The 23104-nt window shown below is 43.6% G+C and overlaps 1 protein-coding gene across 1 annotated transcript; it reads right to left on the reverse strand.

Moving 5' to 3' along the window:
• Positions 1-2427: 2427 nt before the first annotated feature.
• Positions 2428-22521, reverse strand: CREG2 (cellular repressor of E1A stimulated genes 2; the record flags this gene model as incomplete). Its single annotated transcript, XM_082076068.1, has 4 exons — positions 2428-5941; positions 7439-7552; positions 19488-19657; positions 22108-22521. 4 exons carry the CDS (start codon positions 22519-22521, stop codon positions 5794-5796), a joined length of 846 nt encoding a protein of 281 aa, XP_081932194.1. The 3' UTR covers positions 2428-5793.
• Positions 22522-23104: the final 583 nt, after the last annotated feature.

A 23104-nucleotide genomic window follows, 5' to 3' on the forward strand; every position in this document is an offset into this window, starting at 1 on the left:
CAGTGAGGGTGACAGAGCACTGGAACAGGCTGCCCAGGGAGGTTGTGGAGTCTCCTTCTCTGGAGACATTCAAAACCCACCTGGACACCTTCTTGTGTAACCTCATCTAGGTGTTCCTGCTCCGGCAGGGGGATTGGACTAGATGATCTTTTGAGGTCTCTTCCAATCCCTAACATTCTGTGATTCTGTGATGTCCCTGCTCATTGCAGGGGGTTGGACTAGATGACCTTTGAAGGTCCCTTCCAACCCAAACTATTCTGTGATTAACGCAAAGCACTTCCTGTGCGGGGAGTGTCGGCTTAGTGTTCCCGCACCAACCTCCACACAGGAACCAGCCCTTGGCCTTTACCCTGGCGCTGGGCGGCAGTTTCAAGTGCAGTCCATCAACTTGGCCAGTGACACACCGGGAATTTAAATGAGTCCCTACTGCACCCTCCAGGGTACACCTCGTCCTTACTGGGGGGTAAAGTGTGACCTGCTGGAGGGAAGGTGGTGGGAGCGGTGGGAAGAAGCAGGGGGTCAGCAGCAGCCAGGAACAGAGGGAGGTGCAAGAGGAATGAAGCCACTCAGATTCTGAGCAAAGGGCAGCTGTGCTGCTGTACAGAGGGGAGCTCACTTCAAGGGGATGAAAAATAGTAAAAGGGTCAGTACCATGTAAAAAAAAAACTGGAGAAAAATGCATTGAAATAAGAGATAAAGGTACTGAATAAACATGATATTTTAATGGATTTGTTTTCCATTAAATAGAAATATTTTATATTTCCCTCTTCTTAAATAAACACATTTAAATTCTTACCTGTTTTTTCATACGAGGCATCTGTACCTTTCTCCAGCTTCTGAAATCATCTCATAAGCTGGTTTTGCTTCAGAAGTCAACAGTTGTGTGCTCGTACATTGTCACCTATGTCATCAAACGATGTTGTCCAACTTAGGTAATATCCTTTCCTTCCTAATCACAATTATACGTTGTGGCTGCTGACGCACACGGGGGTCTAGTGGAGCCTGGAATAGTTTGCACAGAAGGTGAACTGCCCTACTCTGTGCCAGCTCCAAGGCCGATATGTTCCCATTTCTGTTCCAGAGTCAGTGTTTAAATAAATAAATAAATGCACAGACACACAAGTAAATAAATAAATGATCTTACTTCAAACTCGACATATTCTTTCAAGTAGCTTTTTAGCATTCTCCCAAAATACTCCACAGTGTAAAGACTTGAGCATTGTGAGAACAAGATTGAAGTTGCAAAATCAAGAAGACAGCCAAGACTGAGCAGACAAAGGCATGTGGAAGGGGCTGTGGGGAAGGAATTTGAATACAAGGGAAGAACACAGAAAAACTAGAGTTAAAGAAGAAAAAATTAGGAAAAAGAGGGTAAGGGAACAGAAGAGCAGGAGAATGTTAGATGGGAGGGGGCACAGGGAGGCGATGGGAGAGGCAGATAAAGAATGAGCTGTGTTGAAGGATGGTGACAGACAATTCAGAAGGAGCACGAATTCAGTGTTTGGCAAAAAGCAGATCAAAAAAAGTGACAGTACCTTAGTGAGTCAAAAACTTTTGCTCAAATGAGATTTTTTTTGTTAAAAAAGTGAAACACACTTAGTGTAATCAGAATAGACATCAATCCGGAAATGGGATAAAAGTAAAAAGAGCTGGTACAAAGGAAAAGAACAGCTGCAGGAAATGTTCTTTTAAGAATATGGAGTCACTGGAAATAGGAAACTGATGTTGACTGTGATTTGCACAGGTTAGGAAACTGTTGTCACGGTCCTCACAGCGACTGCAGTCCAACCAGTGGCAAGACAAAGACAGTACAGCGTAAATAGGAAACACAGGCTGTTTCCTATAACCTTTATCGGATATGAAGTGGGAATTTTAGTGGGAGAGCTTGAATTTTGTTGAAAGGAAATGGTGCGGGAAAGCAAGATGAGGAGGTAAATTGTCAGCCTTGGCTTAGGAAAACGTGCCAGAGGAAAGCAGACGGCAGAGAACAAGCTGTAACAAGAACTTGTAAGAGCAAGGCTAGAAAGGGAAGAAATAGCACTGAGGAAACTTCCAAAATACCATTAATGTGCACCTGAGAGGTGAGTGCTCAGTCCCCATGTGTAGAAAAGAAGAGCAAATGTTAAGAGTGACATTTAATGGCCATGGTGAAAGCGAGGCTGATGGTAATGAGAAGACAAAGGGAAGACAGAAGTTGCTTGGCTAGACTTTCCTCCCTAGAGAAAAGCGCAGCTGTATCAAGGCAGATCTGAGTCTAAATTCCCAGAAGCATTTTGAGATAAATTAGCTTGGTTCAGGAAAACCGAAGAAAAAAACAGGTGTTGGGTTCAGATAGAAATTATAATGGATATCAGCAAAAGGTCAGTTACTCTGGCTGATGCTGTACTGCAGACTCAAGAATATTCTAACCGCACTTTGAACTAACTTTGAAATTAGTTTTATTTGCATTTCTTCTTGATAGGCATTTTATTAACAACATTCAGTATCTTTAGAAATCAAAATACATTGCAAATTGAAATACACATACAGAAACAAGAGAGGTTGCATTCCATCCAGTGGAGTGATGAAGATTTCATCAGAAACAGAGCATTCTTTGGTTAGATAAGAACAGCAGTTCAAACTCGCTGTACTTAAATCCTGTACATGCATTACATTGCACAAATTAGAAAAAAGTGAGAACCAAGTTTAGAACATGGCCTTCCCTTTTTCGACAAGTATACAGACATGACTAAATGCATCACTGAAACATTGCAAAACCACAGTTAAAGTTTGAAATAATACATGTTGCACAACAAGCTTTTTTGGGGAAGCTACAGAAATAACTAAAATACAGAACACATGGAAATAAATTACACATCAGCTTGAAAGGCTTAATAAATTCATAAGGACTTACCAAGATCTTTTATAAAAATGCTTATTTGATCTGATAATTAAAGCACAACAAATAAATAGGATTTTGGCTATTGATTTGAACTGATGTAAGATAACACCCTTTACAGTCTAAAGGAGCTATGATTTTATTATGATATCTCAATAACACTCTTTGGGTTAAAAGCTTTAACAAACATAATGACGTGATGACAAATATCACTTGAGACATTTGTCAGTTTAAAGAAAAATTCGAACTAGTATATAATTAGTAACGTAAAGCTCAATTAAGCAAACTACCATCTCCTCCCCTTTTTTTTTGCTTCCATTCAAAACCTGCTGGTCATATTTTTGATGAATTTCTACAGACATTCAAGGACTTCTATGGTAGCTATTCCTTGGGAGAAGGAAGCATGAAATGAGAACAGGTGATTTAAGACAGCATTTCTTCACGAAGCCCCTTTTGTAACTTTACTGCCATAGCCGTTTCATGTTTTGATGTTCTGTCAAGAGCCTCGAGGCAGGTGCATATAGAAGAGCTTTGTGATGAATGTGTCAATTTACCATACAGAAGCTACTCCAATTAATCTGGGTGTGCAGGGAGACAGCTGATAGCAAGTAGGGTACTGTACATTCACAACCTTTTGTAGTGCATGCTGACTTCTTAAACAGTTAAAGCTCTACTAAACATCAATACAATCCCTTACTGCTTTAAGGCAAGAGTGTTCATAAGTTTATGGATAGGACATAGGACAGTGTCACTGTTACCAGGCTATCTAAGGATGGAAGTGAAATTGAGAGTATAGTAACAGCAGCATTTCTAAAATTCTTCCTTTCTTCTTCAGCTCCTTTAAACATTAAGCTTGTACACTGGATTTGCTTAATCTGTGTGTATGTTTAGGGGCAGGGAAGAGAATACACAGTTCGTGTTTCTCTGGGAACAGTAGTGAACTGGGATAATGAAACACATAATTAAAGTTGCACAGAAATGTTAGACTTGTGGAGATGCCCTTACAGGCTCTAGGCGTGTTGAACTCAGTTTTAAGTGTCTCATTAATCCCAATGGGCAAAGTATCAAATCTGTAGTGGACGAAATGGCAAAATGATACAAATTGAGGAGGATTTCAGCTGATGGTATCCTATAAATTTGTACAGGGTGGGCCATTTTGCTTCAGTACTACACAGTGCAAGATTCAGGGGCAAACTCAAATGGGACAATGCTGCTCATCTGCCAAAAAAACAAAACAAAACAAAAGGAAATGGACTCAGACAGGACACTTCCTCCTTTCACTTAATTACCTTGGCAAAAGATTTGCACTGCTTGTGTCTCTGACTTGAGTCTCTGGCAATGAGACAAGACAAGAAAATAAAATGATTGTAAGTGTCTAAAGAAAGATTTGTCCCTGCATTTGTCTTCAATTCTTACAGAGTATCAGGAATGGTAGTGATGCTTGGAGCCTAGAATTCACCCAAGGGCTACCACAGTGCCCAGCTCTGCTTTGGGAATGACTCCCTCTCTCCACACCTGAACCAAAATAAGCTCAGCTATACTTAATTGGCTTCCAGAAGGTCAGAGCCCACGCAGCTGCCTCTGAGCTCTGCCCGGGGATTAACCTGTACAAGCTCCGGTTGCTCGCCCAGCGACCCGGGCTCCTCCTCAGCCTGGCCATGGCATGGGCTGGTGTCCAGAGCTCGAGTGCCCTCCCAGGGATGCTGGAAGACCTTCCCCACAGACACCCCATTCAGTGTGTCCGCTTCTTAACCTTATGGGGAGAGCCGCTGTGTAATTTGCAAACTGTGTAATGAATTGGACAGTTAGCCATTGGACCTTTCTTACTGCAATACCCTTAGGACCTGCAGGATAGGTTACCAGGACACCTAGAGCAACGGCTGAAGATAAAAAAAATACCTTTGAACAGGACGTGTTTGCAACAAAGTTTGCACTTTCCACACTAGGAAAATTAGTTTTTCATGGCTTGAAATATCTACCTATCTTTAGGCTTCTTTAAAAAAATAAATGCTCCACCCCTAGATGAATTAGTGATGGCTTGCAAAAATCATTTGCACAAATGAGTTAAAACAGTGGCTGGAGAAGCAATGCAAAAAAAAAATGGGACTACAGACTACTAAAATACTTTTCCTGTCTCATAACAGGAACAATCTAGCTGAGGACATTTACTTAAATTTTTCTTATGAGAATGTTTATACTTGTATTGGTATAATCTTTGTGGGGCTGATTTGTTTTGGGCCCTTAATGTGTTTAACCAGTTTTGTGTCAGTAAGAGTTAAGTTATACTGAAGCCATGTTGTTTGAGCTGCTTGCAATTTTCTACTAAAAGAGATAATTTCTACTCAATTTCCAAGTGAAATATCAAATTAGATAATTAGGGAAAAACACATGTACAAAATATAATTTAGCAAATGAGGAGAGCTTAGCAAAATATTTTTCTTGAAACAAAAATATCTAAAGTTGCAGCTACGAGGTTTATCTTAGAGTACTTACAAACCAAGGGAGACCAAGCAGTAGTAATATCTCCACCATACATAGAGGGTTCTGAATAGGCAATTTGCTTTTTCTGTAAATCAGAACATTATATTTAGCACATACTGTAGTTTCCTTGTGGGTGCACAGCAATAAAAGTCAAAACAAACAGACACGAAGCATTTTAAAGCAGCATTCAAGATGATGCATTGCCTCTTTGAAATGACACGTTAGTACATTGCAGGGTAGGGCTAGTATACACCTCTCCTTTATAATTTTAAAGTCTGCGTTGGTTTATTTTCAGTCTTCTCCATGTAAGACAGAGCTATTTTGAAGCATTTTTTGGGAAAAAAAAAATCACTGTAAGGTAACCATCCAGCATGAAATTTTGAAAGTGTTTGGATACGAAATGCAGAAGATGTCTTATCTCGAAGTCCATTCAATCATCCTTTACTTGGAACTGCTTTTAAATACTCTTCTACTGCAATGGCAGACACTTCTCCATACCAGCTTTGAAGCCAGATGTGCTCAATGTTCATTTTCATGAAGAACCACTCATAGCTACGAGGCCACTTTCTTACCACTGGATGCCTGGTAGGACAAAGAAAGGGAGGAAAAAAAAAAAAAAGTGCCAAAGCATATGCATAGTCTGTTCTTTTCTTCAGCTGGAGTGAAACCTGAGATCTGAGAACCACCACCATCCATCTTTTTTTCCCTCCTTTACAGAAAGTTTTATGATCTTCCGCACCCCAGTCTGGCGAGAACTGCAACCAAGGCTGCCAGCAAACACCACCTTCCCCTGCTGCAGAGCCCCAGCCCTAAAGGCAGATGTTGTTTGGTCTCTGAGCAAGGGAAAACCAGAGGAGATTGTCTGAATGTGGGTCAGGGTTGTGCTCATATCTGTTCCAAGGAAAAAGCATTCTGAACATGCTGCATTTTTGGTAGCAGTTGTTGTGGGGGAAGCAGTGCATGTTAAAGCAGCATTGGCCCAGTGCTCCTCTGCCCCATGTTTTTTTGGCTACCTCTGGGTTGAGCTGAGGTTTCCCACCATTTTGTGAGTTGTCCCTCTGAGCACCCATGACTGTGGCACTGGGAAGTGGCTCCAGCCACTGCTGGTGTTGGATGGGTAAGCCCTGGCACTCCTCACCATGTCAGTCTGGCTTTTCGGCCCTGACAGTGAAGCATCTGCTGCCAATGTGGTGGTGGACCCTGGCTCGCATAGGAATCTGATTTCTGCAAAGTCCGTAAAAAAGGCTTGTGTGCCAATGTAGGCCCCATCTGTCCCTGGTCCCATTTTTTGCTATTCATGGGACACCTGCTGACAGGCTCCCACCCTAACCCCTTCCAGCAGGACAGAGAGAATCTCACCTCTGGGCTGGTTTGGATCCTAGCCCATCCCAGTTTCCCAGCAGAACGTGATTGACCAGGCAGTCCCACCCCTGGCAGCCTGTGTGGGAGATGTGTGCCCCAGCCAAGGTTTGGGCTTGTAGTGCCTGTTTTGCTGAAGACCCACAGGAGGACATGGGGGCACGCCCTGGGGGTGTGTTTGTGTCAAGGTTGTGCTTACATCTGTTCAAAGGAGACTCTTCTGCAAGTGTTATGGCTTTAGTAGCAGTTGTGGTACGTCAGGAGAGGTAATAAAACCAGTAAACTCCACCCTGCAAACACGCACAAGCCCAAAGGCAGCAGAGCTCTGCACTGTCTCTGAGCAGAGGGCTGTGGCTGAAGAGCTCTACCTGTCCTGAGGTGGGGATGAATCATTAAAGGTAACAAATACACCCTGGATTTATGGAATCTCTCCTCGAAGACAGCTGAAATATTTTCATAATCCCCAGATTATAAACCACATGCTGTATCAGAGCTGAATACTGACTAATTGCATGTCTATAGTTCATTACCTCGAGAGTTAAAAGGAGGTCACACAACTCTGCCTGTAGTTCCCAACCACATAGAAGCCAACATACTTTGTGGCCCCAAAGTAAAGATCAAGCTTGCTATTCCTCAGATTTTCCATAACAAATGGCCATATCCTTGTATTTGTTTCGAATCTGCAGGTTGCACTCTACTACATGCCTGTTACATACAGACCTGGAAAACATGGCTTGCTTGGCAAATTCCACTTCCTCCGGAGGCACCGTGACCATCTGTCCCGTGAGAGTCAACCTGGCACACCTTGCATCCTCCGGATCAATTACATTTTTTCTGTGCACAGAGAAAAATGTTCATGTGTAATAGCTTGGTTTCCTTGTTTTGGAGGAATATGAACTCCTGCTCACATAAAAAAAGCTGCAAGATTTTGTCAAGCCTTGCAGGTCTTTTCTATGCCCAGCTATAACGTGCAGGGGGGCTGCTGAAGGAATACTCACCTGAAAGAGATCTCTGAGACTTGCTTAATCTTAATTTATTATCTTAATAAATGAATTAATATGTTAGATTGTAAAAAGCGTGAAAATGGCAGTTTTCCCAGATATACGTACAGACCTGAATTCAGGATTCTGAAAAGTATTAGTGAGATGATTAGTCGGCACCCGAGCCTACAAAATAAGCATGCATATGTGTATTGTCTGTAAAACACAAGGTCTTTTCCTTATGCCTATCCTAGAAACTCAGTTCTTGTTCATTTTTACCCATTTTTCAATTGCTTTGCACCAAAGAGACAAGATCTATTGAAAAAAGAAATTCTCCAACTGCCTTCATCCTTCAGACCAAGATAGGGAAGGCACTTGTTGCTTTTTGGCTCTTTCTATACAGGAACAATATATAACTCCCATTAGTAGCTGAGGAGCACTTGCTGACTCTGACATATACAATACAAGGATATAAATCATAAGTAAATTGACCAGTCACCAAAAAAAAAAGACAGTTATATGAAATAACTACAAAGGCCTGATCCTGGCAAGTGTTGAGCAGCCCCAAGCCCCATTGCCAGCAGTCTGAGACTGCAAAGCATCTCACAGGGCTGTCTGCCTACATAAGAACATAAGACCAAAAAACTACACTAGCAAATGAAGACTGCATTTCTTTCTGAGTTTTAATCTGAAGCAGCAAATCACAGTAAATTACATCTCATCTGTGTGTGATTTTACTTAAAGATCTTGGTTTGAGCCCTTTAGCCTTAACTGTGTGCAATGGCTTCTTTTTTTTTTTTTAATTTTATTATAATTCTCAATATGTGTCTACTGCATGCAGGAAGCATATGGGCATCCTCCTGCAGCTAATTTAACACCTGCAGATTCCCCACAGATGGTTCTGAAAGACTGTGCAAGTCACTTGATAAAGTCTCTGCTTTTATAGACAGGGTCCCGAACAGAGGTACAAGAGGAAGTATAGGCGGTTGATTGATAGTCAGTTGCGCCCAGTAAGCACTTGGCACTGCCTGTAGTCTGAGCTCCAAAGAGCAATTTGCAGTCACATAATCTCTGGGATGTTTTTCAGCATCCTGTTCAGGCTGGAGCAGCAGTCGTCTGAAGGGGGTGTCCAGCTTAATGACCTCTGGACAAGCTCCACTCATACTCTTTTTCCTCTGCTGTGCTTTCTGAATGGGAGGAAGGGCAGCTGCCGAAGATCAAGCTCAAACTTGCTGTTCACATCTATAAATAATGGTCTAATTTTCTATAGTACATTTTTTTAAAATTATGAAGTAATAAATGAATGGTGTTCTGAGTACCTGAAAATCTGCATTCCCTATCTGGTTACTGGCTTTATTTTTGTCAGTGTTTATTCAGAGTACAAACTTGTCACCGTGGACACATGGCACGCTGCAGATCCTCAACACTAACTCCTACCACATGCTGAAGATGCAGTTTCACAGCTGGCTTACAGTGGCCTGAGAGCATCCCATCCCTAAGCCGCGGAGCTCCGTGCCCCAGGGATACCTGCAGCTCCCAGCATTTCTTTTGCACAGGCTTTGGGTGTTGTGTGACCATTCAGTGTTCATCATCCGACAGGAAAACTCACCCACCAGAACAAAAATAAATACAAGGTGAATGCACTGTATGCAGCTGCAGAGAGAGCAGCTGAATGCCACAGACACAGGGTGTCACCTGGGGGCCTGCGTGTCCAGCAGCCAGGCCAGTGCAGATTCACACTCTTGCAGCTGTTTTCCCTGGATGGCAGAGTCCTCAAGTCCATTTGAAGCGGTCTCCTGATCTATCGTTGTCTTCTGTGCTTAACACTGTATCAACACCCTCTACGTATGTTTATATATTTAACTTGATGATTCTTAAAAATGCAGAAAGGAAGGGACTTCTCACTAGCAAAATTTCAGTTCAGAAGATTGCTTTAAACTAATAGCTGCATATCTTTGTGTAGGAAACCATTTCCTCTGCAGCCCAAGAGTATCGTAAAACAACTGAAGAGAAGGTAAAAGAAAGAGTATTTCCAAGAGCCTTTCTTGGGTATACCTCCTAGGTAAGACATTGTTAATTACTTTCAGAGAGGAATTAGAAAGGGGTTGTCATTAAAGGATGAGTGCACTTCACAGGAACGGATAAAGGCAATAGATTTAGGCATGATCAGGAGCAGCAAGAGGTTTTGCTCTGACACCTTCTCAATTACAATTATTTGATCTTTTCGTGCAAGTACATGTTTATTCTAAAAGCGTACTTGCTGATTTTGACCTGGAGTTGCTGTGGTTAAGCAGTGAATCCTGCCTGCCCTTGCTGAGACAGTTTTGCCTGATATGAGTGTCAGATGTGACTCTTCCCCCATTTACAGGAAAAACTGCTCTCTGCATATTTGGCTGACAACCCCCCCCCCACACTATACATCCATATCTGGAATGGTTTTATTTCTGGTGTGGGGTGGGGTTTTTTGTTGTTTCTTGTTTTTTTGTTTGTTTGTTTGGTTGGTTGGTTTGGTTTTTGGTGGGTTTTTTTGGGGGGGGAGGGTGTTATTTTTTGTTTTGTTTGGAATTTTGTTTTGTGTTGGTTTTGCTTTGTTTTTCCTAGCTCCTTCTTCTGTTTGCAGTTTTCTCTATGTTCTCTCATGAATTCGTGTGTTACACTAATTGACACATGCAACAGTATCATTCCCGGTAAAATTTACTCAGCCTGAACTTCGCACATTGCAATAATACTCTGGAGGGTCAGTTTGCTTCTCTGGGAAATGAGGCAAACAAATAATTTCTTAAGATTATGTTAGATGAAGTGTTGGAGGAGTTGAACAGGATAATGATACATTTGAGTTCAGTTTGCTGTGCTATTTGTTGGATTTGTTTTTAGCGCTGCCTCTTATCATAGGTTTTCTGTTTCAGAATAGGAACCTTGTATTCTAATCTTACATTAGCGTTAGAGTTTTTTCTTTATCAAAGGACCCTTTCATATTCTGAAATAAATCTGTTTCTGAAGACTTTTGGCATAGTATTTCCTTAATAATGTTGTGATTGCTTTTATACTTTTTAAACCATCAAAAATACTAAACTTACGTCTACCATTTCTAACTCTATTGTGAACAGGTCTTGAATTTTCAGTGGTGTTACTAGTGCAACTAATGTAAATGCAGGCTTTGCTTCCTAGAAGTTTTGGCAGGGATATACCTCATATTTTTACTAAATATAATAAAGGGATACCAGGCTAAGTAGGTATGTTTATTAAAATATTCCTCCCTCACATCTGTAGAGGTCTAGTAATACATTCACTAGTTATTTCTTGCCTTCTGTATAAATAAACACACATTCAGCTCTTAGTCCTTGGGTTCCTTTTATCTTTTTTGGCACAGGAACAAGTAGGTGCGGAGGAGCAGCTTTATACAACATTTGTGCGCGGCTGACTGGGGGCGAGGGGAGGGGGCAGAGCCATGGGGAGAGACGGCATGTGGTGATAACTTGGTTTAGGAAACCCCAGGTGGCTTCTCAGGCCCTGTCTTTAGCAGAATCAGGTCCTCCATCTACCCCAAGAGGATTTCATGAAGACTATGATGAAATATGAAAGGAAGGGAAGAGAAAGCACGGAACTGTGGAAGGAGGCCAAACAATAGGGAGCACATTTATTGCTTGTGCTTATGTAAAATACGTACACCTTGTTGCAGAACCCGAGGGAAGCCAGATTAAAATGGAGGAAGATTCAGTTTATGCATTTTATAATAGTGCAGTGCATTAAAGAGAGGTTATCTTAATTATTCACCTGATTTGTGACGAGCAAAGAATTTATTGTCTCCGTTCCTCTGCTTATGGTGAGCAAACCAGGCCTACAGAGTTTGGCCCAGCCCAGACAGTTGTCTCTCCCAAACCTGTGAGATGAGAGCATGAGCTGCACTCACTCACAAAGGTGCCAGCTCCACTGAGCTTAAAGAGAAGCCTGTGTCCAAGTGAAATATGTTTCCCAGCAGTGATGTGATGCCGCAAGGTGACACGTCCCACTTATAATATTTTACCGCGAACCACTTCCACATGTTCTGGGTCACGGTTCAAGAGTGGTTCAGGGTAAAGAGTGCCACCTACTCATTACATTGTTTACTACACTTAGCCATCTCTTGGGTTTTAATTAGAAGGTTCCTGTACAACAAGTAGCCAAGTCCAGATCTGATGAACCCGTAGCTCAGGCTGATGTGGTTATATTTGCACATGAGGTGATGATGTTTGGACTTCTGGGATTTCCTTTCACATCTGAGATCTCTGCTTTGACTGACAATGCTCTGTCTCCTGGTTTCTGATCAAAACTATCACTAGGGTATTACCACAATTCTCAGCCTCTGAAGTCCATTAGTGAGGTGAAACAGGTCTGGCACAGATCAGCAGTAAAGGCAAAACAGGAGTTTGGGGGGCACTCGGGAGGGAGAGCCAGGTGTCCTGAAAAGGAATCAGCAAGAGGAAGGTGGGAGGATTCAGCAATGCTCCATGGACTAGGGGAGAAAGCAAGGGTCTGTGGAGGAGAATCTCTCTTTTTCTTCTTCCCCAGCCTCTTTTTCCTACAGAGGAGCTGCCATTCTTCTCCTCCACTCCCCTGAGGAGACAGGACCTTCCATCCTCCCTCTGAGGATCCATAAAACCTCCCCATTTCCCCTGAAGGCAGTTCTCCCCACCCTGTGAGAAAGCACTGCTTTTACCCCTCTATTTTTTGAGCAGAATGGAAGAGAAAAGAAGTTGAGACACAGCCTTCTCCTATTGCAGAAAAGGAGAGCCAGAGAGCCAAGAAGAAAGCCCCAGAGAACAGTTCTCCTGCATTTTTTCCTACTTCAGAGCATGCAGCTTGTGTGGCATAAGGGTGATGTGGCAATGACTGTCTCCACGCATTCCAGCCTCTCCTACAGCAGCAGCCTTACAAAGCCGTGAATTGGGGCTGGCTGCTGGAACAAGCTCATCCCTGCCACCTCCCATGGATGCAAGGCAGGCACCCTGTCACCCTGCACAGGGCTCCTGTTCACCTAACCCCAGCCTGGGCACAAGGCAAAGACTCAGAGTTATTTTCTAGTATATATACAATACATCATAGGATTTTTTTGTCCCCTAAAATTTACAGAAAGGAAGGGTGGAAATGCTATGTCCTCAGAGAATTACTGGAAAGTGCTTATAATTTTGATTCATAAATATGATTAATTTTGAAAAGCAAGTTATCCTCTTCATACATTTCATCTGCTCACCACTAACTACCATGGTCACTGAAGCAGAAAGAATGTATTGGTGCTGCTAATCTCTGTGGCATGAACGTCAAACAAAATCTCTGCTGAAAGCAATTTCATAATCTGAAAAGCTGTTGCTGGCCTTCAGCTGGATACGGCTGGGCAGTTTTGCCCTGCCCTGCTCTGATTTTGACAAGAATTTCTTTATCAGCCGTGTCTGAGAGCCAGCAAAGACAGTTAAAATACATCTTTGCTTTTGCATTTGGAAGAGCACTCTTCTGTGCTGAATCTGAAGTCAGGCCTGGCAGCTGAAGATTATTGGTAAAATAGCTCTTCTGCATTTAAGTGAGCCTGTATTTATAGCATACCTGGTTTTGTGTTTTAAATAATTTCTCTCTTCCTAGAAGATAATCCTCCTTAGAACGTTTTAATCAGAATTTGTTAAGTGAAGTCAGTCTGTTTGTCTGTCTTCATGGACAATAACAATTCATTTGTTTAGCTGAACTCTGTGTTTCATACAGGAAACTTTTATATAGTTTAACCATAGACAACTCACAGGGAAAGAAAAAAGAATCAGCATCAACTATATCTGTAAACAGAGTCAGAGAAACACATACTACGTCACTAGATGGGGATTTTGGGAAGTTGGTTATTTAAGAATACAGGAAAAAAAATAGTAATTTAGAACTATATTGTGTGCATTGGGTCATGATGATAGTAGGTTTCATATTTTACTTTCTAATTTGGTATCTTCCTAATTTTTTAAATACAGATTTTTCAGGAACAACTACTGCCATAATTATTTGCATATGACTAAAACGGGTCAATATAAACACCAGAACTAGAAATGTGTCTGTGCCACAGAACCAGGAGGTGGATCTCAAAAACTGAGGGATGTCTGGATTCAGTCCTTGTCTGGGTCATTTCTCTTTGTGTGAAGGTGCAGTGCCAAATTTCTTTGTTTTAGTCATCCTTCTATTAACAGACAGCAACTCTACAAACCCAGAGGTTGTGTCTGCCATCCATACCAGGCTTATTTTCTCTCAGGATTGCCCGGGAATGAAGTTAGCAGTAAATGCATGCTGCCAATGAGCAGGGACCCTAACTCACCGCGTTACTCTCCTCTTCCCATGGCCTGGTGGTATCCAGAAGCACTGGAGATGCTCACTGCTTGCCATCAGCCTTTTTGATGCAGAGTTTAGGAAACGTATAAAGCCAGCTTATACGACTGAACACATCTGCCTGGTAGTGCCAATCTGCTACCTCAAGCAGTACATGAAGCATAGTGGGTAAAATGGCTCTGACAGAGACATCAAGATGCAGGTCATAAACTAAGAGAAGAACCTGGGTCCCTCAAAATCACTCACAGTCTGCAGTGTGGATTTGAAACACCATCCTCCAAACTAATAGCAAAAAACCAAACAAACAAACAAAAAACAAATGCATGGTTTGACCCCAAAGCTCATTGCTTTTCTTTTTCCCTTGTGTGAAAACCAGTTTGTGGCAGCTCCTTCTCTAAGATGGTTGCAGTTTGCCCCTACAAATGTGCTGAACCTCATGTCAAGGAGGCGACACACGTTTAAAATTAATTGCCTGTTTTCCAGACTGCAGCTGTAATGAGGCGGGTCCAGGAGCTTACTTGGAAAGAGGGATCCTCTGAGCAGCCTGTGTGTTGGGAAATGTATTTAGAACAATAGCTGCTCTATTCTTTAATGTCGGGCTCAGTCTTGCTTCCTCTGAAAGCTGTAAGAATGGGACTGAATCTTTTCAGCTTGTCTGTGGCACAGACATGCTAGTTTAGTCTATTTATAGGTCCAAACCATTTAATTTTTCTTGCCTCTACTATCCATTTATCTGCCTTAAGCTCGGATGCAGTGCAGTTGCTAACGATTGCTTTCTGCAGCCCGGCCATCAGAGCCTCCTCAGAGACGCACGGCCCATCTCCCTCTGGGAAATGTCAACCTCTAGGTCAGGGATGAGGAATCCAGACTGGAGCTGCAACATTACAATGTCTTGCAATTGCTGCCTTTTTAGATGCATCACGGCTCTCTTTCTTTCATTAGTAAATGTTATTTCTCTTATTAGTTTATGCATGTCACATTTTCTCTCCAGCTGATTAAATATTAAGGCTGGATCACCAAAAAGGCCACTGTGTATTCCTCACATCCCTGAAAGTGAAAATATTTATTGTCATGGTTTGAAACTTGAGTCTGTTCTGAAACAAAGCAAATGAAATCGCTGTTAAATAAATTTAATATCAAACTGATGTACACACACACAAGTCACTTGATACTCATTAGATACAAGAAGACTATTGAAATGTCAGCTGTATTTTCTTTCTAAAGGCCAGAGATTTTTTTTTGCATGCAATAGGTCAGAAGCGTTTTTCAGGAAAGTGCCAGATACTCCCAGGAGCATTGACTACAGACATCGACCAGCTTTCACATTTAATTCTTGCAACTCAGAGTAGGTTAATAATGAAATTCTAATAAAATTCCACATGAAAAAAAGCTGCAAATACATTGCTGGAGTACAAGGACATGAACTTTCTCACGTATAGCATTACTCATTTAGCTATTTTGTACAATTATTTTGAAGCCAAAACAATTAGTAATACCCTTGACCAAATAAATTTATGGTATTAAAACCATCTATAAATGAAACTTGCCTTTGCAACGTAAACCTCACAGATGCCACTTTAATCCTAGCAGGACCTGAGGTCCCTTAGAGTAAAAGATCTTGCCTCTCATAGAAAGTTAGTAAAGAAAAGAAAGAAACCTGCTATATAAAAGCTGAGCTGTCATATCAAGCTCTGCACTGAGAATGCTATGTGCTGTCTGCATAGAATCATGGAACTATTTAGGTTGGAAAACACCTTCAAGACCATCAAGTCAAACCATTAACCTAACACTGTCAAGCCCACCTCTAAACCATGTCCCTAAGAACCTCATCTAAACACCTTTTAAACACTTCCAGGGATGGTGACTCAGCCTGTTCCAATGCCCGACAACCCTTTCTGGGAAGAAATTTTTCCAAATATCCAATGTAAACCTCCCCTGGTGCAACTTGAGGCCATTTCCTCTCATCCTGTCACTTGTTACTTGGGAAAAGAGACCAACCCCCTCCATGCTACAACCTCCTTTCAGGCAATTGCAGAGAGCGATAAGGTCTCCCCTCAGCCTCCTTTTCTCCAGGCTAAACAGCCCCAGTTCCCTCAGCTGCTCCTCATCAGACTTGTGCTCCAGACCCCTCACCAGCTTCGTTGCCCTCCTCTGCACTCTCTCCAGCACCTCAGTGTCTTTCTTGTAGTGAGGGGCCCAAAACTGAACACAGGATTCAAGGTGGGGCCTAAGCAGTGCCAAGTACAGGAGGATGATCACTCTCTAGTCCTGCTGGCCACACTATTTCTGGTACAAGCCAGGGTTCTGTTGGCTCTCTCAGCAGGTAGAGTGCACCCCAAAAGGATGCTGGGAATGCCAGCGGCAGAGGTAGCCAGCTGCCTGTGTCACCAGCAGCACATCCAGTGCTGCAGGCAGTGCTGGGGACAGGAAACCCGAAGCACTGGCAGTGGAACCCAGACACACTCACTGTTTTCTTCACTGTCACACTGCCCGCAGAAGCTCTAAGGTAACAGCAGGATGATGTATAGGGTCGCATTTTAAACTTTTACTAGTTTAAAATGTAAAACTCACTTACAGGTCACTAGTTTAAAAAGTAAATTCACTTCTGACCCTGATTACAGAGGGAAGGGAAAGAAGAAAGTTAGTTCCAGTGCCCACATGCTTCCTGGCTGTGAGACAGCAGCAGAGCTTGCTCACATTTTCCTAGCTACCATCAAAAACACAAACTGCAGCTCCACAAATGCCCCAGCTTTTCATTCTCTTGTCTTGCTTGTTCTTTGCACTAATGCCAGCCAATATCTGTTCCAGATGAGAACTCCAGAAAGAATGTAAAACAAATTGAATGTAAGGACAACATACATAATGCAAGGAGCACTCATTAGCCTCTGAATCTTTGCACTCAATTCAGTAGTAAGTTCGATATTTAGAGTATGGTTACATGGTAAAATGGGGATGTCCCATCTTCCTCCTCCTTCTCCCTTCCCCTCTCCTTTGCCCTCCTCTGGCTCCTGTGGAGCTGATTCAAGTTACTAACCCAGTGGGAATCTAATCCAGAAAAAAAATAAAAGGGAAGAGGTTTCTGCTGGGTTACTGAACTAAAATAGGCCCACCATATGGTCAGCTGAAGGGAGGGGGTGGGATTGCCCAGCCAGAAGCAGCAGCCACCATGGGAAGAAAGGAAGAAGGGCCAGCAGAAAACCTTATTCTCATTGTCAGGTTAATTTTCTTCAGATGGGTGTTTCAACTCAGTGTCAGGCCAATCCCAGAGCTGACGGAGATCATAGGGGACTGCTGGTAGGGAGGGAGAGATGTGGCCAATGGTAATTAGTTTGGCCTAAGCTGTTTTGGAAGTCCAGGTTTAGCTCCCTGGCAGTGACCAAAGAGCTGAACCTGGCCCGAAAACATGGTCTCGGGCTGTGGAAGGAACTAGAAAGTCGAGTGGCAGAATCTAGGTTGCCCTGGCTGCATGACAAACAGCAGCACATTCTGCCACACGGAGCAAAAGGGTAGTGGTTTGGTTTGGAAATTAATAGTTACTGAATAGAAAGACAGCGGATAAATATTCTCCAAGAGTTGAGTTGCATATTAATTTCTTATTTCTATAAATCATGCAGCATTTCTCTTTTGTTGGTGAATTGGTACTTCCCAAACAAGTAAACTGGGTGGTGATGTTGCTAAAACATAAGAGGCAAAGGCTTTCAAGAGTGGTTGTTTAAAGTCAGGGATGAAAGGCCACACTTAAGTGCCTAAATGGGTGTGTAATTTTCAGAAGTGCTCAACACCAGCAGCTCTGAGTCTTGAGCCTCTGAAAATAAGGCATTGGGTAGGTGCTAGGACTGAGCATACATTTTTAAGCACTTGGTCCAGATATTCAGCTCGATATTTAATTGAATGAAAAAGCTTAGAAAGCAGGAATAAGCTTCATTAGTCTGTTAAAAAAGAACTGATACATTTATTTATTAAATTATTAATTCAAAATATTTATGAAAACATTTTAAGGAACAAGCAGAATCATTCTGGGTTTAACTTCACCACTCTGTTGACCATCTCAAGAGCTCAAAGCTGAATCACCTTAACAAATGTTGCAATAGAAGGCTCCTATTAGATGTTTGACTTTGTAAGAGGGTGCCATGTATGAGCATGTCAGTCTGAACATGTCTTGTCCTGCTTAGGACTAAGAACCATCTCATTTTGCCACTATATAACTATATAACTGTTAAGAAAACTGTGTGTTCTGGAGGCAAATGCAGACAAGTGTAACAGTAATGTGCTTTACATTTGAGATTCACTGTTTTTTCCAGTGTCGTTCTCAGCTAGCAGGCTTGAGAGGTGGGATGATACCCAAAGCAATTCCCAGATGGGTAAATCTGTGATCCAGTTCTTAAGATAAACCTCTTCTACCCCAACCAGGACCTTAAGTTGGGGTAAAAACTTTCAATCCCATTTCTTTCTGAAGCAGCCTGTAATTTCCCGTTCTCCTCTCTCCCTCCTTGGAATACCAGCTAAGATCTGCTTTGGTAACAGAGTCCTGTCTGACACAGTTTCGGTGTCATGTACCTCCTCACGTAAAGAGGCCTATGGAAACACGTCTTCACACAAGGCTGACCCAGCCAAGTTTGCCACGTGTTTGACTGTAAACAAACATATGGCAGAGATATGTCTTTTTCAAGGAGACAAGCATGGAGGGGAAAACTGAATCATCTTTGAGTTTACAAATACACATTTTGCACATGAAAAGCTTCAGTGATCTGGAGTTACACACTGTTCATGTGATTAGAAGAAAGAAGTCAACTCACTGCTATCTCTGGAGTGATAAACCTGGGGTCAGCTGTAGATCAGTAAATCTCAGACCTGGCCTCCTTTATGTGGGGGAACATCTGCCAGCTGTTCATGATACACAAGGCACCGAAAATGTGCAATGATATTTCAACTGTACTCTCTGAAGAGCTGGAAACCAGACTGAGTGGCATGGTCCTGAGTGTATCATTTGTGAACTGAGAGCCTGAGATCTCCTTACAGACCCTGGAGAGGTAATGCCCTGCCAAGGCAATCAGCAGGATCTCCAAAGCTCTTCAGCAGAGCAAGGGTGCCTGCTTTACTGTGACTTGGATAGCCCTCCAATCCCTAGGGACTTCACACCATGGCCTATAAGGGGACCTCGAACACCTAGGTTTTACGTAGACACCTCCAAGAAGAGATTAAAATGTAGATATGTTAATGTGAGAGCTGAAAGCCACTGCAGCTGTCAATGCTAAAATTTAGTCCAATTAAACTTCTGCATTTCTTTACCGCGCTCTACTGGGGCAGCTTCCTGTAAAACAAACCTAAGGAGGAGCTTGTAGCTGATGGTGAGATCAAAAATAAATACAGGACATTGGAGGTGGGGGCCCATCATTTTGTTCTGAGGACTCTGTTCCCTCTTTACATAAGGTGGTAGTAGGCAGATAAAACTCTGTTACCTGCAGAAATTTCCATCTGCCTCTGGCAGGGTCAGAGAAGCCACAGGATTCTTCAGGAGATGTGCCACAGTGTTGTCCTTCGGTGTCACATAAAAGAAAGGGATTCCAGTGCTGTTATTGATGGGACCGTCGCTGAGAAGTAAACAGTTCCCATAGGGCATACCTTGGATCTGCAAAATCCAAATAAGCAACTGGTTACTTCTTTGCACATAGAGGGTTTGCAATGCCAGGGATTCCCTCAGGGGCTCCAGCTGACAGGACAGCATCCCTGAAGTGCTCAGTCTCCCACTTTCTGTTGTCATCACAAGACAGAAGACCTTCTTCTAAATTAGATCTATCATGCTTCTACGAAAACAGATTTCTCCTCTATTTCTTCTTTCCAGACCTGTCCATGACACTAGAGAGAACATTTGTGTTCCACCAAATTAAATATGTTTAGGCACATTAAAATCAATGCCATCAGCCTCAAGAAATGTTTACTCCAAAACAGCGCTGAGATCCTTTTTCAAACCCTTTTCAAACCTTCAAAGAGCCTAATTTAGCCTTGATTCAGCCTGCTTTTTGCTAATTTTGCCTCCCCTTTTAGCCTTGTTTTGCAATGTGATTGCATCAGTTTGAGAGAGAGGGGAAGGCATTTTATCTAGAGCTGTGTTTAAAGTCAAGCTCAACATCAGCTCAGCTGCCTGGGCAGGAATCTGAGCTCTGGGGGAAGGTCTTGACCACCAAGCCAACCAGAGCAAACCTTCCTCCCATGGAGGAGGAGGGGCGCCAAGGAGCCAAGTTTTCAAAAAGTTTTCTCCCATACTCTGACCTGCACATATATGATGGATATAACACATGCAAAACTGTCCTTGGTCAGCAGTGACACACATTAATATTCTCTGTTACGATTTATACTCATTATGCGTTTCATCCCATTATAAATTACAATGACAGCTCCTTAATGAATTACTGTTTTTTCATGTCTTCAGATATTTCTTTCCTCCTGGTCAATTAGATGTTAAATAGTAAAATTATCAGTCAACACATTAACTCAATGTAACTGGTAAATCCTTTACAGCAAAATCAAATTAAGTATGAATAGTTAATAAGAAAACCCTGGATGATGTTATTACCTGCACTGCATGCTTTCTGATTTTTAATGTTTATATGCCTTTAAAATTTTAATGCTTATAGTGCTTAGTCCTTCTTGTTAGTATTCCTTTGAAGGAACGCTTTAATGAAGCTACATAACTTAGAAACTAAAAATACTTGTTTACTATTATGCTACAATGTAGAAAAAACTAGTAGCTGTCAGTAATATTGCAGGACATGTTTCCATTGCTTAAAATGCTCAGAGTGTCATGCATAGTTAACATTACAGTGGGTTCTCAAAAAGAATTGGGATCACAGGCAGCATAATTCGGCATTCAGAGCAGCAACACCCCCTTATCCATTATAAATTTTCTTATGAATCAGATTTTTCTGTGTTACCTCTGCATTGTAACTAGAGGCAGCTAACTGCAGACTATATTAGAGCTGTAATTCCACCAAGGGTTTCTCGTGAGAGCGTAAACCAGAAGAGCTAAGATAATATGTTTCAATAGGATTTCCGACAATCTGATATAGAATTACAGGCCTCTTGTGTATATGTTTGTATTTACTTAATGGTACATTTTTTTAACCTGTGGCTTATTATTTCACAATAACATAAACTGTCACTAACTCAGCCAAGATTTCTGGAGATTAACGTGCTTCTAACTTTGTTTTTTAAATTGTACATTAAAACAATCTGTGAATACTTTCAAGAGAAAGTTAAAGCTGTCTTTTTAAAATTATTGTTATTTTTTGTCTGAGTGGTATTGGATGCTGTGTCTCATTCCAACCTTTAATTTTAAAAAGGAAAATATCTTAAAGCTGAAAAAAAACATGACCCCGGTTCTCCAGTGCTCTTGCTTAATGCTCCTGACAGAGAAATCGCCTTTTAAGCCAGCGTAGCTGCACCACTGCGGGACACACAGATTTCCAGTAGCTCAGCAGGCTCCCCTCTTCTTCCACCTCCTCTTTCTCCTCTTCTTCCTCCTCTTCCTCCCTCTCTCCTGCTGGCCGGGTGACAGCCAGAGTCCAGGGCAGAAAAAAGAGCTACAAGCATAGTTTTGGAGGAAGGTTTGTCGGAGAGGTTCACCCCCTGGGGACAGGGACAGGCAGCGTGCCCAGGAGCGGGCTGGAGGGTGCAAACACCCACCCCTGGCTGTAGGGAACGACAAAGCCTGTCTCCAAAACCAACGTTGTAGCTCTGGTTGTAGCTTAAAGACTGTAATTTTTTCTGTGCCTCGCTGCTGCTGTGGTGTTTGTTTCTGGGTTGGTTTGTGTTTTGTTTTTTCTTTTGTTTTTAATTTTCTAGCGTGCCCCCGTGACCGTACTCAAAACACGATTTCTTTTCCTAGAAGGAGTTTATACTATTTTCTCCACGCGTTTGATGCCTGATGACATCGGCGCAGGTGCCGGTGGAACGGAACAAAACGCCGCTCCCGACGCCAGCGCCGGGTGGCCACGGGGGAGCCTGGTGCTCGTTAGCAGGTCACGCGTGACCGCGGCAGCCCGCGGGCGTGGGCACCGGGTGTGTGGGGGTGCACCGTACCTTTCCGTGCGCGGCCCGCGTAGCCACGAAGCCCCAGGTGTTGTAGTGGGCGAGGAAGCGGGCTGTCCCGGCGCGGCCCGGCGCCCCGCCGCCCTCCCGTCGGTAGGAGAACATCCTGGAGGGGGCGGCCCCCTGGCCCGAGCGCCGTGCCGCCGGCCCGGAGCCCAGGGCCGCATCCTCCCGGTAAGCCGAGGCCGGGTAGCTCTGCTTCCAGAGGCCGCCCGCCTCCTCCAGCAACGCGGGGATCGCATCCTCGGTGGAAGAGCCGTGCAGCTCATCCGCCGCCTCCTCCTCCCCCTCGGGCAGCGGCCAGGACACCGAGCTGACCACCACGTACCCCCCCGCGCCGCCCCACAGCAGCGCGGGCAGCCACCACCACCGCCACCACGCCGGCAGCCACCGCCGCGGCGACATCTTCTGCCGCAGCTCCCGCGCCGCGCCCGCAGCCCCCCCCGGCGGCTGCCGCCCGCCCCGGCCGCTTCGCCCTCCCCGCCGCCCCCACTCCCGGTACCCCTCCTCCGGTCCCCCTTCTCCACGGAGCCCCCCTGGAGATGCCCCCGGTGGTAGTCCCAAATAATCGCAGCACCCCTCCGTTCGGGCGGGCGTCACGCGTTCGTGTTCTGTCTCCTCGCTAGCCTTCCCGCGGCTAGGATAATTGTGTCGTGGGCTCTGCCCACACCTGCCGGTGACACCCGTGGGACAGCCACCCGCGGCGTGGGCTCGCAGAGGGCGCAGCGGAGGCGGAACTCGGCCCCTCTGGGTTCGCTGGCCACGCGGGGCAGAGCCCGGGATTTGAGGCTCGCTGCGGGCTCACCCTGCGTTTGCATGGCCTTTGCTGGGGACTTGGGAAGCTGTCGGACCCTCTCATTCAGGTGTGTGGCTGGACAGGTGTTTAATTAAATTATTATTTATACGTACTTCATGTGCAAAACCAGGCACATGGAAACATCAAGGCAGAGACAGTGTGATCAATTTAGACATGAGGAAAAAATTTTTT

This window comes from Streptopelia decaocto, assembly GCF_964273445.1.
Source record: "Streptopelia decaocto genome assembly, chromosome: 1".
Taxonomy (NCBI): Eukaryota; Metazoa; Chordata; class Aves; order Columbiformes; family Columbidae; genus Streptopelia; species Streptopelia decaocto.